General features: G+C 29.4%; 1 protein-coding gene across 1 annotated transcript; it reads left to right on the top strand.

Moving 5' to 3' along the window:
* Positions 1-424: 424 nt before the first annotated feature.
* On the top strand, positions 425-4,302 carry LOAG_07466 (hypothetical protein; the record flags this gene model as incomplete). The annotated part of the gene is made up of 9 exons (XM_020447438.1): positions 425-709; positions 881-982; positions 1,274-1,542; positions 1,672-1,903; positions 2,341-2,483; positions 2,804-2,954; positions 3,436-3,573; positions 3,943-4,052; positions 4,278-4,302. 9 exons carry the CDS (start codon positions 425-427, stop codon positions 4,300-4,302), a joined length of 1,455 nt encoding a protein of 484 aa, XP_020302330.1.
* Between the last annotated feature and the right edge of the window lie 10,566 nt (positions 4,303-14,868).

Genomic DNA, 14,868 nt, shown 5'->3' with positions numbered 1-14,868 from the left:
GGAAATGTTCTGAATTGGTTAAATTTACTACTTTAATGCATTATAATTATTTGAATTGTGACCTATTTTTAAGGAGCCATTTTTTTACAAGTATAAACTAAATATTCATGTAAATTATCCATATTCTTTTTGAACAAATTTCATTTAAATCTCATACGAATTGGTTTTTGTGAGGAATTATTACTAATACAATCGATTTCATTATTGTTAATTGTTGTTTTTAATCTTTAAAACTTACTTCAATCATTTAGAAGGACTTTGAAAAATCATATTAATTTCCAGTTTTAATCCTAAAATTTCAAAAATTTCACATTCTATTTTTTGGATTATTATATTTTATCTTAAATATTTTTTTGATTGAAATTTTATATCAGGTTTCTTCTGCATCTCAATTAAAACTAACTTATTATCTCTTTGCAGATGGATGTCAGTACCACATTTATTCAGACTATCGACTGTAGGAACATCCTCAATTGTTACTCCTTCTAATGAAATAACAACGTTACGTGAACGAAACTCTATTCTTTCGCGGAATAATGCTCGTCTTAATGAGGAATTAGTTAGCTTAAAACATTTCATAGAGTCATCTAGATGTCATACATCACATATCTTCAGCACTAATAGCAGCACCTCACCGCATAAATCATCATCATCATCAGCTGTCAACGAACATTCAGCTACCTTTGACTTAGCTGCTGATCTGATGCAGGTGAATTCATTAACTATTTGTAGTAATTCAATTCATCAATTTTTCTCTTGATTTTCCTTGAAACTTTCAAATGATTCATTTTAGGTTTTCAAAACAAAATGACTGCTTCCTTCTAAATGTTTAACTCGTTTATTCATGCTATTTTTGAATTTCAAATTACATTATCTTTAGGTGCAAGAAGATCTTGAAAATGTCATCATACAAATTGACACTTCCGTAACTGCGAATAAAATCGAAAATAACAGTTGTTCGAGTGAAACTCCTCCGCTGAATGTACGTATCTTTTCCAAATTGTAAATTTAAGTTTTTTTAAGCTTCTTCCTCGGTAACATGTTTCTACAGATATAATTAACTTCTTGAAACCTTGAATTTTAATTTTTTCCTCTTGAATAATCACCAGAACTGTAGCAAATGCTTTGATAAATCTCTCTGTAATATGGATTACATAAAAATGCGCTTGAAAATAATTCCTGAGAGAATCCTCCAGGACTGTTTATTTGGTGCTGTTAAAAAATCTGTGGAAGTTTTTTTTACCCCAGAAAACAAAATTTCTTAACTTTTCAGTTAACGAGACAAAATCCTTCACCACCAAATATAACCGAGCTTGAACATTTGAAAACTGCTTTGAAAAGGTCACATGAAGAACGCGAAGCTCTTACTGAGCAACTGGATCGAGTGACGTTTAATTTTCAAGAAGCATGTCGTGAACTAGATCTATACAAACATGAACTGCGTGAAGATGCATTAAAGTATTCACATGAAATCCGCTTATCGAGAAGCCGAAGTTTTGTTGAACTTGGGCGTACTACAGTTGATTTAGACGAGCATATTAGGTATAACATGAGAGAGTTCACCTCATTCTCATCTCCTTATACATAAAATCATAAACTAAAATTTAATTTAATAAGAGATTTTAAATGTTTGAGATATTTGGGAGATACATAAATTGCCGGATATTCTAGATGGAAAGAGAAGGCTGGTACGATGTTTCGTGAATTGAATCGGATTCGTAAAGAATATGGTGCCTGTGACAGTGAACGTCGTGAGTTACGCATGCAGCTCGTAATGTTACGAGGTGAACTTGGTTTAGCTCAGTGCCAGCTTGCGGAAATGTGCTCTAACCAGCGGCGGAAAAAATGTGAATCAATATCAAATGGGTCTGTAGTCAGCACAAATGGTATTTCGTCACCCACGGTGACTAAAAGGAAAAAATCAAATCTGTAAGTCATTTTTCCTTCTGCAACTTGCCGATCTTATACTACATATGAATTTTCAAGATACTTCAAAGTCTCAAATTAATTTTTAAAAAAATACAGTATTTATGATTAAGAGCTAGGAACAAGCAAAGACTGTTATCACTATGCAGTCATGACATTTATGATATAATACATGAAAAATACTGAAGATATAAGTACTTTTCTCTAGTTTAATGAGAGAGAAGAACATTATAGGTGAAGAGGTGATAAAAATTGATGAAATTAGTGATTTGTGGTTTCCCCCTGCAGGAGTTGACAGTGGATTTTCATTCGTACCATAGATCTGAAATACTGAATGATATTTGAAATATTTTTCTCTCTTGACGAAAAAATACCAAACTTCAAACTCTACAATTCTAACTATTAAAATTATAGAGGTTGCTTCAAGGTAGACCTCCCGATGAATTTTGGGATACAATGGATTCATCGTCCGCAATCTTCTTTACAGCTTGTACCTCGATGTCCTCTCTTAATGACGTAATGTGTTCGACAAGCGAACCGGAATTAGCTGCTACAAAGTCATTTTGCTTCGTTTCTTAATTTGTTCCATAGTTCTTTTAAACATTTTCCGTCCCACTCTTCTCAGTTTCAGGTCATGATAGTGGATATTTGAAGAAATTTACTTATTAAGCTGGGACATCGGGAAATTTCATAACTGCACCTGTTTTATACTCCATATTTTTATATGAGTTGTGAAATAAAACAGGGTTTTTTTTTGATTCATTATAGGATCCTCAGATTCTTCCCTGATTTTTTAATTTTATATTTGACATAGTTCAAGTATTTCTTATGATCATGTATGTAGTAACTATATAATTAGATTAGATTTAATTTCTAGATTTGAGGGTGTTCGTGAATATCGCCTCGCCAATCGTAACCATCGTGATTTATATCATTTACCAGCTTGTTCCCGAGAATCTCGTAGGCCATCAGCATGTCTTGAACAAATCCAACACAGTCCAGAGAAACACGAAGAAATCATCAAAGAGGTAGCCAAGCGCAAATAAAATCATTGAGTCAAACTGAACATCAGGAAAAAAGAAATGTGTGAAAAGGTAGTTCGAAAAGTAGTCGAAATTAAGATAATTAATCAAGAAAATAAATCAGCAATTTTCAAATGAATGTCGGAAAAATGCTAATTTATTTACTTGATTAATTCTCTTCGATTCTTAGAATTCATTTTTTTCAAAATCTTTGAAATATTCCCAATTTACAAAAAAAAAAAAAACTTGATCAAGTACTAATTTAAAATGTAAACTTTATTGGACTTTAATTAAATGCAGACTTTAATATCATGAAAAGGTGTGAAGCTAATACAAGGAGTGTTGAAATTGAGCAAAAAAATGGATCTTTAATAATCGAATTTCATCCCTACAAATTTCAAATTTGTCAGATTTTTATTCACCACTGTATTGCATTAATGAGCGTTTCTGTCGCCTTCCCTAATTACTGAAGGCGGAAAATTTTCAGGATTTCCATGATTCACGATCAGAATGGTGGTTGTCAATGAATGAAGAGCAAATTGTAAAGAATAGGCAAAAATTAAAAAATCTGGAAAAGCAAGTTGTAGAGATGGCAAAAGAACAAGCAAAGATAACGAAAGAGGAAGTATGTTTTTTTGTTTAAATTCCATCATATCATCCATCCTCTTTGTTGGCTTTAAAAAATCTTAAACAAATTGGGAATTTTAGCAAATTGAAAAACATTCCTGTCGGGTTGATCAGCAAATGTTTGCTCATGAAATATAGCTTTTTTTGGATATTATTGAAATTTACGAAGGGACAAGATTTGTTAACTGGATTATTGCAAGTAAGATAGAATTGATTGGAATAATGCTTTTGTTTAATCACAAATACTCAAACAAATCAGAATTTCCTTGGAATATATTCTAAACTGTAGTAAAATGCAGAAGGAAACATAGAATCTAGTCTCCTTGATCGTAAGCGTACTTAGTTAGCATTATAAATGATATTCCAGCCTGGTAGGCAATCACAAAAAATGGCAGTGTTAATGAACGGAAGTAATGAAATAATGAAGGGACATCAGAAAAAATATCCGACAACGTTTAAGAAGGATGAATGTAAGAGGTATGTACTTCAGCTTTCTACTCGGTTTCTTTAATATCATTTGGTATCAAAACAATTAGCAGTTGGAAGCAGGAAGCTACTCTGTCATTTCTTCAACCAAAAAAAGGCGTTTGATTTTCAGTAGTGACATCCGTCATAGGAAGCACAGCTTAAACTGAATTCCCAAGCAATGTAAAAACTTTGTTCTAAATTATAGATTGAAATGAAATTTACATATTTTTTTAGAATAAATCAGCAGAAGACCGTGTAATGCTATCGTTCCTCTCATAATACATTCTATATTAATTGAAAGTGCAGATTCGCTTTGATTTCATATTACTAGTATTATTTACTTCCAATTAATTCAACAAATGTTGATGGTCTCTTTTACTAGTGTGAAAAGTTCAAAGTGCATTTTTCTCGTTTGCATTTTCTGCGACAAATATTCTTATAATATTTAAAGCTTCTTTTATCAATGACAAATTAGTCTTCCAGAAATTTAGTAGCGACATTACAATAATTACTACTCAAAAAAAAAAAAAAAAGAAAAAATGAGGGACAGAAATGAGTCTGTTTGATAAACTATCAAAAAGAGTCCGAAGATTATAAGAAACTTTTTTTTCCTTTTTCTTTTCATTTAAAAAATGAATTAAAAGTAATTATTGCTGGGATTTTTGTTATTTATATTTGTAAAGTAATTTAAAAGAAGCTTTATAGGCAATAAAGAAAGCGTCAAATTGTTCGTTATAGCAAAATAAAGATGTATATCGACTTCACCAATTTCTAACTATTTTTATTTCTAATTGTTCTATATTGTCCTACATACATTAATTTTAATTTAATTTCATCGATTTGTTCCACTTTTGCACATCTGTATTGTTTGTTTTTTTTTAATTGTTTACGATTTATCCGGATCAATAACATCATTTTTGAATGAAAATTTCGAATTTCTACAGATTTTTTTTTTGAAATGAAATAATTTTGAATTTCAATACAAAGTTTCCGTTTATCATAAATTAAGAAAACAATCAGCCTTTTGCCAGTAATCTAAATGTATTCTCTTCTTTAGATTCAATCATCCTGTATATATTCTATCCACATTTTTGTAATCAGTGATCACAAGAGCATAGATTCTTATCAATGATATTTCACATACTATCTGTTTGTCATGACTCATCATACGACAATTTATGAATTTGGCAAAGAGGTTTAATTGTGTAATTATTCCGTTTATTTCATACATTTATCAGTTTGTTTTGAACTTCCAGACCATTCACCTATACTGTTACGAGAAATTTTAGGATATCATGGGATATTTTTGACAACAAAAATCAGCAATTATTCCGATCTTCATTTATTTCAAATCATTGTTTCCAAATCTGAATTTTACAGGAACAAAATTTGCATATTTTTCAACAAATTCAAAGATTTAACTAAATATTTTACAAAATTTTCTACAAATTAAAATCGTTTGCTTCTATTTGCCATGAAATGCAAAAGTAAATGCTTTACTAAGCTTTTTTTTTGTTAAATTTTTTCCGCTCAATTTTTTCAATCTGTAATTGATTAAATTTATCGCTATGACTGCATGAGCTACATGTTCCACTGATGTTGTTTGTTAAATTCATACAAAAATTACTATCACTGAAATCTCGTTATATTATTCTATGTCATATTTCACTTATTGATTTTCATTTGAGTATCATTTCTCGAATCAATATTAGCAAAACCATATAATATGTACTATAAAATTACAAAACGAGACTTCACTCTTTCAATTTTATAGCACTCATTGTTTGTTAAATGGTTCCTTGACATTATTAAGTTCATAATTTCCAAGGCAATTTAATAAAACATTGATTCAAAAGATTTAAATTAACACTTATCTATTCAGCTTATTTTGTTCAAACATTTATACACGAGAAAGGACATTATCAGTCTTTAGAAGGACGACAAATATGGCCAAAGATGTCCAAGTTTCTGTTTAGTTTACAATTACTGCTCGATTCCATTTATTGCATCATTTCACGACTTTTTGACAACAATAAATCATTCGTTTATTCATACAATATCCACTCCCACTAATATTTGTCGCTTATATGAAAGCATATGCATATAAAATTAAATTCTGAACGAAACTAAAACTAAAAATGAAGTTCTAAACGAAGGAATTAATTTCGACAAAATCATTTTTATTTACAAAAAAAAAAAAAACGAAAGAAAAATACGATGCGGCTTTCTTTTGTGATATTTCTATAAACATCAGAAAGCAATTTTATGCGGCATTGTCGTTGTTAATAATTCAAATTATGGGACATACCAATAACTGCGCCTCTTTTTTATTTTCTAAAAGAAGAATAAAACACTTTTACATTTTACCCTAACAACGGTGACATTATCAACTTGTTGTTTTATTGCTGACTTTCTTTAAAATTGGTCTTTTTTCTAAGATCAACAGCTGTTGTGATTAATTTGTATCAATTTGCAAATGACCTGTTTTTCTTTTTTATGATGATCTATTTGATTTATGAACTGTCAACATTGCCATTTTTTTCATTTATCCTTTCAGTTCAACCAAAAATTCCTAAACTTTCAGTTTTTATCTCAATAATGAAATGAAGAAAAAAGAAACGTTAAAAAAAGACGTAATGTGACACTGTTAATTTCAGATATGTCTTATTTTGATTTACTTTTGTCATTGTGACATGGCACAATTTGAAGAAAGAATATCTCTAACCCTTTTGAGATGCTGCTACTTCTGAGAAACCAATGAGCCATCTTTTTACTTTCGGATTTCCAAAAGATATCAATAATTTTTAATATCCAAAAAGGCAGCTTATTCATAATTTCATGAATTTTTTAACATTAAAATTTTTGCTGTACATAAATGAAAGATCACAGTGAACTAAATGAAATTACCTTCAATACGGCACTTTTCTATTCCTGTCATTGATTGTCACATAGCGCACAATTCCATGAATATCTCTAATCCCATTTCAGTGAGTTATTTTGGTTAATATTTTTGATGTATTTTGTTGTCAACAGGAGAAAATGCGCACAATATGTCATTAGATAATGGGTATCTTAAAGTTTTGTAGCATGTCATTATGTCAATTCTCGCGTAAACTCCGCTAGAAAGCAATCGGAAGATTCAAAACTAGTCTCTGTGCTACTACTATCGCTAATGGTACTTGTGGTTATCTTTTGTAAATGAATTATGATAATCAAAGGTTATATTAAGATAGAATTTTAAATTTTATTAAACTAAATTAATTTAACACTAATTTCGGGTGGATATTTTATGTAGCATTCTTACAAAGCGCTAATGTCGCAGTTATTCGATTTCTCGTTTTGCATTTTCTTTTCCCTCACTCGAACTATTATGATTAGGAAATTCAATCAGCAGAAAAAGAAGGCGTAACAATGATTTGACAGAAATTCTCTAATTAAATGAATTCGAAAAGCATATCAATTATCACTCGCAAATAACGTCAGGCAACAACTAATAAAGTTAATTTACTGCATTTCTCTACTTCTCCCTTAATTTGCATATAACACACATCCCAAGATTATATCTTTAATTTAGTATCTCGTGCCATAAGAAATTTGAATAGATATGATAAGGTTAAAAATGAAGACTGGAATGAGATCAGGACATTAGCGCATACAACCATGAATTGTAAAAAGATTTATCTTCATGATATGGCGAAATCAGTTGTAATAAGAATAAAATTCAGGAAGGTAATTCTTTTTTTAGTAATTTTGTTAGCCAAAAAAGATGATTTTATAAATGGGACATGACCGTTGGAAAGAGAATATTACTAAATAAGGGAAATGGTTATGACGGTTCTTTATCATTGGTTCTTTATTAATATGACATTAGTTTGAGACTTTTTTAATGAAATTAATATAAAGACAACTATTCAATTTTCATACTTCCTAATTTTTAATCAAATGAACAAATTGTTTGCTCAATTCTTTTCCTTTGCACTTTTTTTTTTCTTGATAGAATTTGTGATTAGAATTCTGGATAAGATTAAGATTGTAGCAATTGCACTTATCATATCACCCTTATCATCGCCATGTAAGATTACTACTAGAGATTAGAAATCATAAAAAACGATAATTCATTAAAATTTCAAAACAAAAAAACAAAAAAAAAACTACCCATGTATTTGCAATGTTTCTCAAATTAGTAATTATCAAATTTTCCTTTTTTACTGATAGAAATGTAAAATTTCTTTTCAGTAAATTCTTTGGTGGGCACTATGAAGATCTTTTTTATAAGTATATTAGCCTGGGGCCAAATTATTCCTTCATAAATATCTGGATATCTTTGTCTACAACTATTCCCTCCAATGAAATGACATGATATTTCAGAACAATCCTATTTTTACTGAATATTTTTGATCTTCTCCAAGATGTAGCAATGAATTTTTTTTTTCATTAATTAATTTCGTTAAAACATTTCGTAAAGTTTTATGTTACCGACAAAGCTTTCCGTAGATCATTAATGTTTTTGATGGTAAGCAGTCGGGAATGTGTTAATCTATAATTTGGCATTAAAATGGATCGATTTACCAATTTATGAAAGTTATTTATAGCCTCGGTTAAATACCATTCAATCCATCACTTGCGACAGCATTATTGGCTATTAGCTCTCAAATTATTTCCATTAAAGCGCCTAAAAATTGTGTCGTCTATTCTTCGTTAATTAGTGAAGGAATTAATTCTGTTTAATTTTAATTGAGTTAATTATTCAAATATTAGTATCGTTAAAAATTTCAAGTTGGATTATAGCAACACAAAATGATTGAAATTCAATGTTATTCTCGAGAAATGTTCCAAGAGAAAGTTTGTAAAATGGCAAATTAGTCAATTTTCAGTTATTATCTTATCCAAAAGCAAAAAAAAAAAGGAAGAACGAATTCCGGCATAAGCATCATGTCACTTCTTCATGGATAGATTTGTGTTCCAAAAATATCCACTACTATTAAGCAGTGCAAATCATGTATCTCATCATATAAATAACAATCGTTCTGGAATGAAAGGCCTATTAAGTAGAAGACCAAACTTAAATGGCCTAGGCTTAAAATAGTCGCTTATTTTGGGAAAGAAGAAGGAGACAAGTTGCCAATCGTATTGCTTTCATTTATCATTCCCATACGAAATTTAGCTCTTTTCTGACAAATTTTCCCTCCATCACATTTTTGCATCATTTATGTAAAAGGCGCAAATGACCATTTTCTTCTCTTCTCTAACCTTTTCTTTTATCCAGCTGAAAGTATCAATAGATTTCAGTTTTTAAGCAAATTATCATAATGAAGCAAATATCTCAGTGACTTTTAGTTTCAATAACGAATTACCAACATTGTCATATATTGCTTTCATTCTTGAATTTTTATTTTAATTAAAATCTTTTTCTCATTCTCATCCTTTTAGTACTATCTCTCATTCTTAAATGTTCTTTTCATCTGAATTGGCTCATTTATGATTGATTTTAAGCTTCATTTCGTCACTTGACTTCTTTCTAAAATGAATTAATTAATTGTATATAGAAATATATTCACTAAAAATGCAAATAGTTGATGAGGATCATAATGTTGCTTAGAAAGATTTACTTATCAGTCAATATCAGTGGATGAGATTTATCAGTAAGTACTGATCAAACTTCCTATATCGATTTTATTTGTCAAAAATATTAGTTCAGTGCTATAATATTATGCATTATGTAGATGATTTATATTTGTACAGATGGAATATTTGTCATTCAAACAATATATGCGAGAAAGGTTGCCACTGTTTGCTTTAATATCATATCCTACCGGTTTTACGGATTTGTCATTCTTGGATCAGTGATTCGATTCGAATTTGCTATTTCTTTTTTCTTTTTTTTTGCTTTTTGGTAAAACATAATTAGCATTAGTAATTAATCAAATTAAGAACCATAAATTTCAAAAGAGGAGCTAATCATCTCAATTGTTTTAAATCAATAATTTACAATGATAAGATAATAATAAAATCAAAACAACAATAAAAAATTAAATAATAATAAAAAATATTTTAATTCCTGAAATAACAATGTTCAATTCTTGAAAATAATTTTAAGTGAAAGAAGACGATGTCGCCAGATTCGTTTTTTTTTTTTTTTGTCTCCTCTTACACTGCCATTCTTGAGGATCGTTCTTTAGAATGTCACTTTCGAGTTATATCATCATTAAGTTTTATCATATCATTGGTATAAATGGATTGAATGAAGAACTAGTCATTAAATTTTATAATATTAAAAATAGACGCCTGCGGGAAGGTTCAAGCGACTTTGGTGACATAATTCAAAGCAAAAGCAGAAATGTCATCTTCATGATGATCATTTGTTCGATATGGGAATTCTGAGAAAGATCGATGCGTTGTTAGCATTCTTTGAATAATCTTTGCTGTAAAACGAACACAACAACCAATAAATTAATGGATCTCAGTAAACTCAGTAAACAAATATACGAATTTAAAGTTTATTCAAAAATTTAAAGCTATTGAAATTGCATTTGAAATGTCTTTGACTTTGGTTTTGTTTATCAATTACTAATGAACATTTATGATATCTCGAAAGTGTAACATTAACTGGATTACTCATATTAATCTATCTTGCTAATATGAGTAATTCAATTCTTTTCTGAATATGACAGTTGATGAAATAGCGCTAAAAGATGAGCAGCAATGTGACATCTCTTAGTTCTTCTGAAATTTCTCAGTATTTAAAATGCAAAAATAATCATCCTCTTTATGTTTAGTTGCATTTTTTTGTTTATATGTAAATTTTGACTCATCAAAAATTTGCATTTAAAATCCCTTTTCATGTTCCCACAAAAAATGATCAAATTTTTAATTAAAATCATTGGACATAGAATTTTTGCAACCTGTTATTTAGAATTTCCCCATAATTTTCCTTTCAAAATCTAAGGATTAATTAATTAATTATTATTTATGTGAAGCTTTAAGTGATGACAACATGCATGAAATTGCAATAAAATTATCATATCCGTGAAAATGAACTTTACTCTAAGCAATTGGTTCATGTATGTTTAATATGAAATTTTAATCATAGCTCATTAAATGAACCTAAATTTCTATCCTTTTAGCTTAGCTTACAATTCATTCGCTTTTGAAAATCCCTCATTAATTTTATTTTAAATATATCAGTAATATGCTTTGCTCATCCACCAATTTTTAGTAATAATTTTTAAGAAAAATTTGAAAATATCTGTGAAGAAAAAAAAAAAGAATTTTACTGTAAATTAAATATCCAAAGAAAAGAGACTTTTGCTAAAATTAATTATCATCGAAGGAACTGATTTTCAATTGATTCAAATCATTTTCAAAATTCAAACTTATTTTGATGTGATTGTATGAATGGGAATTCTGTTATCGTTTATTTTGTTAAAATCATAAATGTTAGCAATTTTTCTTATTTTTAGGATTATTGAATAAGCCATCTTCAATAAATTTAGCTTTTGGATTATTATTAGTAGAAGTGATAAACAAGATTGCTTCAGTGATGGAATTTTCGTTCGATTATAGTTATGAATGACATTTTGCTTACTTACTTGTCGTATTGTCACCATTCATATATTTATGAAGAAGTGAAATTCCTCTTTTCCAACTTTTTACACTTATTTAAATTTATTTGATCACAAGAATTAAATTGCAAAAATGCACGAAAACTAATTAGAAATCCAATTAATTTGCTATAAATTTCTACACAAACATATACAAACAAACAAACATGTAGGAAGTGACATTTATTTTTAGCAATGACGACGAACTGGTTAAGGAAGGAAATATCTGAGCTTTGTTATGATGTCCACCATGTGAGTGTAAGTGTTAATTCCTCAGGGAATCTGTGAAGAGGTGGAATTTCTTAAGCTACTTATATAAACAGCAGTTTGCAGTGTTCAATGTGATAAGATTGAACTGAAGATTCATGGGTATATGGCGCAAATGGAACTTCTAGGAATGTGTTCCATAGTTGACATGATATTGTTAATGATAATTGTAAGCTAATGCAAGCTTGTATCAGCTTTATAGTAGATGTTTGAGTTAAGATTTATTAGAAATTGAAAATTTTTTTACTACCATAAAAAAGATGTATGAAATAGAAAAATAGAAAGGAATTGTCAAAGGTTGAGAAGAATTTGAATTTAATTTATTAACAAATTCCTGCAATTTATTTTTACGAAGTTATTTGAATCAATCAAATTGGATTGGAAATTTTTTGTAAAACTTCTCTAATCTTTAACCTTTCATGAATAAGTTAGAAATGACCTTTATAGAACTGCACAAAAACACTCGGATGGTCATGTAATCTTTGACATGATTGTGCCGTTCAGTAATTGATCATTATGATTTACAACGATGTGGTAGTTCACAACGGTCCGAGGAAGAAGGGTGGATGCATGATTGGTGCCATTTGTTAATTACTATAACCCTATTTCTTGCGGTTTTTTATTTCGTCTTCAAAGATTTTATTAATACCTAAAGTGCTGTCATGTCGCAACGTCCCTCAAAATAACCTTAATCTAATTACGAATAAATCCAGTTGAACCATCAATTTCTAATTCAGGAAAAGATTATAAACTAACGGTAATTTAACCCTGTTGAAACTAATGTCCTCTTTGGAAATCTTTTTGAACTATCCGCTAATTGTCGTTTATGTTAGAATTTGGATTTCTCAAGGCTTTTTAAAAATATCGGATTTTTGATGTCACCGAAATGATACATCAAAATGCGGCCTACCATCTTTTTATTTTTATTTTTATTTTTTTGTTTCCAACGTGGAGAGCTCATTTCGTCGTCATTTTGTAAATTAGTTTCATTAAAGTTTGAAAATTTGATTGGTCATAGGAAAACTTTTTGCACTTTGTTATCATCATTGAGGAATTCATCAAGATGAAATATTGTCCTTCGAGATGAGCTAATATCTGGTAGATACTGACCAGTTGACCTAAACTGTATCATAGCTAAATTCGAAAATGACCAACCATTTTGGTGATTCTTTGAATGAAAAATTTATCTCGCTTTATGCAAGATTGATACCATTAAAGATTGTGCCTTAAGTACTAGAAAAAAAAATGTTACACCATATAAGTGATAAAGTAACTGATAAGGCAAAGAGTTAAAAAAATTGATAAGTAGGAAATTTGTGAAATGTTGCAGTTGGGGTGCGCCAAGAAGGGCGGTGCTGTCCACGTTTATTCTATCTGTCCAGCCCATCACTCTTCCCTCAACTACAGCAGTGATAGTTGTCATCAGTCGCGCACATCAACGAAGTCTACCCCTTCTCCGGCAATTTTCCCCTCCTCTATCGTTTGTGTTCATTTTCTTTAAAATTGAAAAGACCTGAAGAAGAATGTACAACCAGTCATTCATATTGTCACTTTATCATTTCGAAAGTTTCACTCTCTCCCATTTCCAGAATAAATTTAGCAAATCCATTTTAAAATTTAATTTTTTCCCATCATATTTATAGTTTTCACCTGAAAAGATCTCTCTGTCTCTTTCTTTCTCTCTCTCCCTCTCCCTTTCTCGCTCTCTCAGGATTATCGCGGAATTTGAATCTGGTAAAATGAGCAAGAAAAACGATTTTAATATTGGAAAATCTTTCAAGTTTGTTAATTTTTTATTTTTTTCGATTAACTTAATTGTATCGTAACATTTGGTGAGTTTACTATTTGCCAGAAATTGACTTGATGATGAGTGAATCACTGAGATGTCGCGGTATTTTGGTCTTTGAAATTTTTTAAGTAAAATTAAATAAATAAATAAATTTCATTTATACAATGAGGTAAATGATTCAAAATGTGACATAAATGAAATGGCGCTTTTGTCATTTCTTTTGTTTCATTTCTTAACGTTGTATATATCATGTTTTGGGGGTCGTTTTTGCATTGAAATATGTATTTGAATCATTAAATTCTCAAAAATTTCTCTTTCTTTTTTAACAGTGCCAAATTAACGAACGATCGATTTTTGAGTGCAAAATTAAAATATTCAATAAAATGGTAATGAGATTTGTTTCTCTCATCAATGTTATATTTCATTTCAACTTTGCATCATTTTGTTTTAAGTTTAATTGTTTGTTCACTATAAAAAGACATTTAACATCTCAAATTACCAGATAATTTTTCATAATGTTATTAGCATTTTTGAATATTGTCAGAGATGAATCGTGATAATCATTTGTTTTGATTATCCTTATCATTATCATTAGCAGATCGTTAGTTTGCATACCGATGTTTTGTTTGCAATAAATACCGTTACATAGAATAAAGTAGAGCGAAGTCGAAATTAATCCTTTTGCAACAAAGAGTAATTTAATTAAGACGATTTTAATGTTGAACTAATTAGCAGGCAGTTTATAATAATTAATTTCCAATAGTGTAGTTTTGTTACCTTTTAGTGTGTTGTTAGTTTTGATTGTGAATTTTTTCCGGTAGAAGAAAAATAACTTTTTAATGGAACTTTTGTGCAATATTGCTTATTTGAAGACATTTTATCACTAAGGCTAAGGTTTCGGCTAATTTTAAACCAAATTAAATTTAAAACAGCTAGAAGCTATCTTATTTCGTATTTCCTAACTTTTCAATGAACATCCGAAGTGTTTCATAAATCTAACTCTGCTCTGCTCTGCTCTGCTCTAATTATATCTTTCTTTTATCATTTAAACACCTGTTGAATTAATGTTAGCCTAAAAATTGACACTTCTTCATTGGTAGAACATTTTTTTTGAGTCGTTTCAAAAAATTATAAAGACCTCTCTCTCTCTCTCTCTCTCTCTCTCCTC

This window comes from Loa loa, assembly GCF_000183805.2.
Source record: "Loa loa unplaced genomic scaffold supercont3.2, whole genome shotgun sequence".
NCBI classification, from domain to species: domain Eukaryota; kingdom Metazoa; phylum Nematoda; class Chromadorea; order Rhabditida; family Onchocercidae; genus Loa; species Loa loa.
This window is presented reverse-complemented; position numbering and strand designations above follow the sequence as displayed.